General features: G+C 62.7%; 1 protein-coding gene across 1 annotated transcript in view; it reads right to left on the bottom strand.

Annotated features, from left to right (window-relative positions):
* Positions 1-85: 85 nt before the first annotated feature.
* The window catches only part of DENND6B (DENN/MADD domain containing 6B), a gene marked incomplete at both ends in the record, with an annotated part of 10,401 nt that continues 10,269 nt past the window's right edge, over positions 86-217 (bottom strand). Inside the window, one exon of the mRNA XM_010135697.1 lies at positions 86-188. Coding sequence (XP_010133999.1) covers positions 86-188 — 103 coding nt within the window. The remainder of the gene's footprint in view (positions 189-217) is intronic.

Consider the following 217-nt stretch of genomic DNA (forward strand, 5'->3'; position numbering starts at 1 on the left):
GACGCCCAAGGGAGCAGCAGCCTCCTCTGGCAGGTTTCAGGCCCCAGAAGGCGAGGTCTGGCTTTAACAGCTGCAGGGAACGCACCGCGTCGCAGATGGCCTCCAGGTGAAGGGCCTCCAGCTTCTGGGTCATCTCCTTGTGCCTCTGACGGTACCAGGCATCACCGTTGGGAGACTTGCAGAACCGCCTGCAGAGAGAGGTGACACTGAGGAGGGG

Source organism: Buceros rhinoceros, unplaced genomic scaffold (genome assembly GCF_000710305.1).
Source record: "Buceros rhinoceros silvestris isolate BGI_N320 unplaced genomic scaffold, ASM71030v1 scaffold34384, whole genome shotgun sequence".
Classification (NCBI taxonomy): Eukaryota; Metazoa; Chordata; class Aves; order Bucerotiformes; family Bucerotidae; genus Buceros; species Buceros rhinoceros.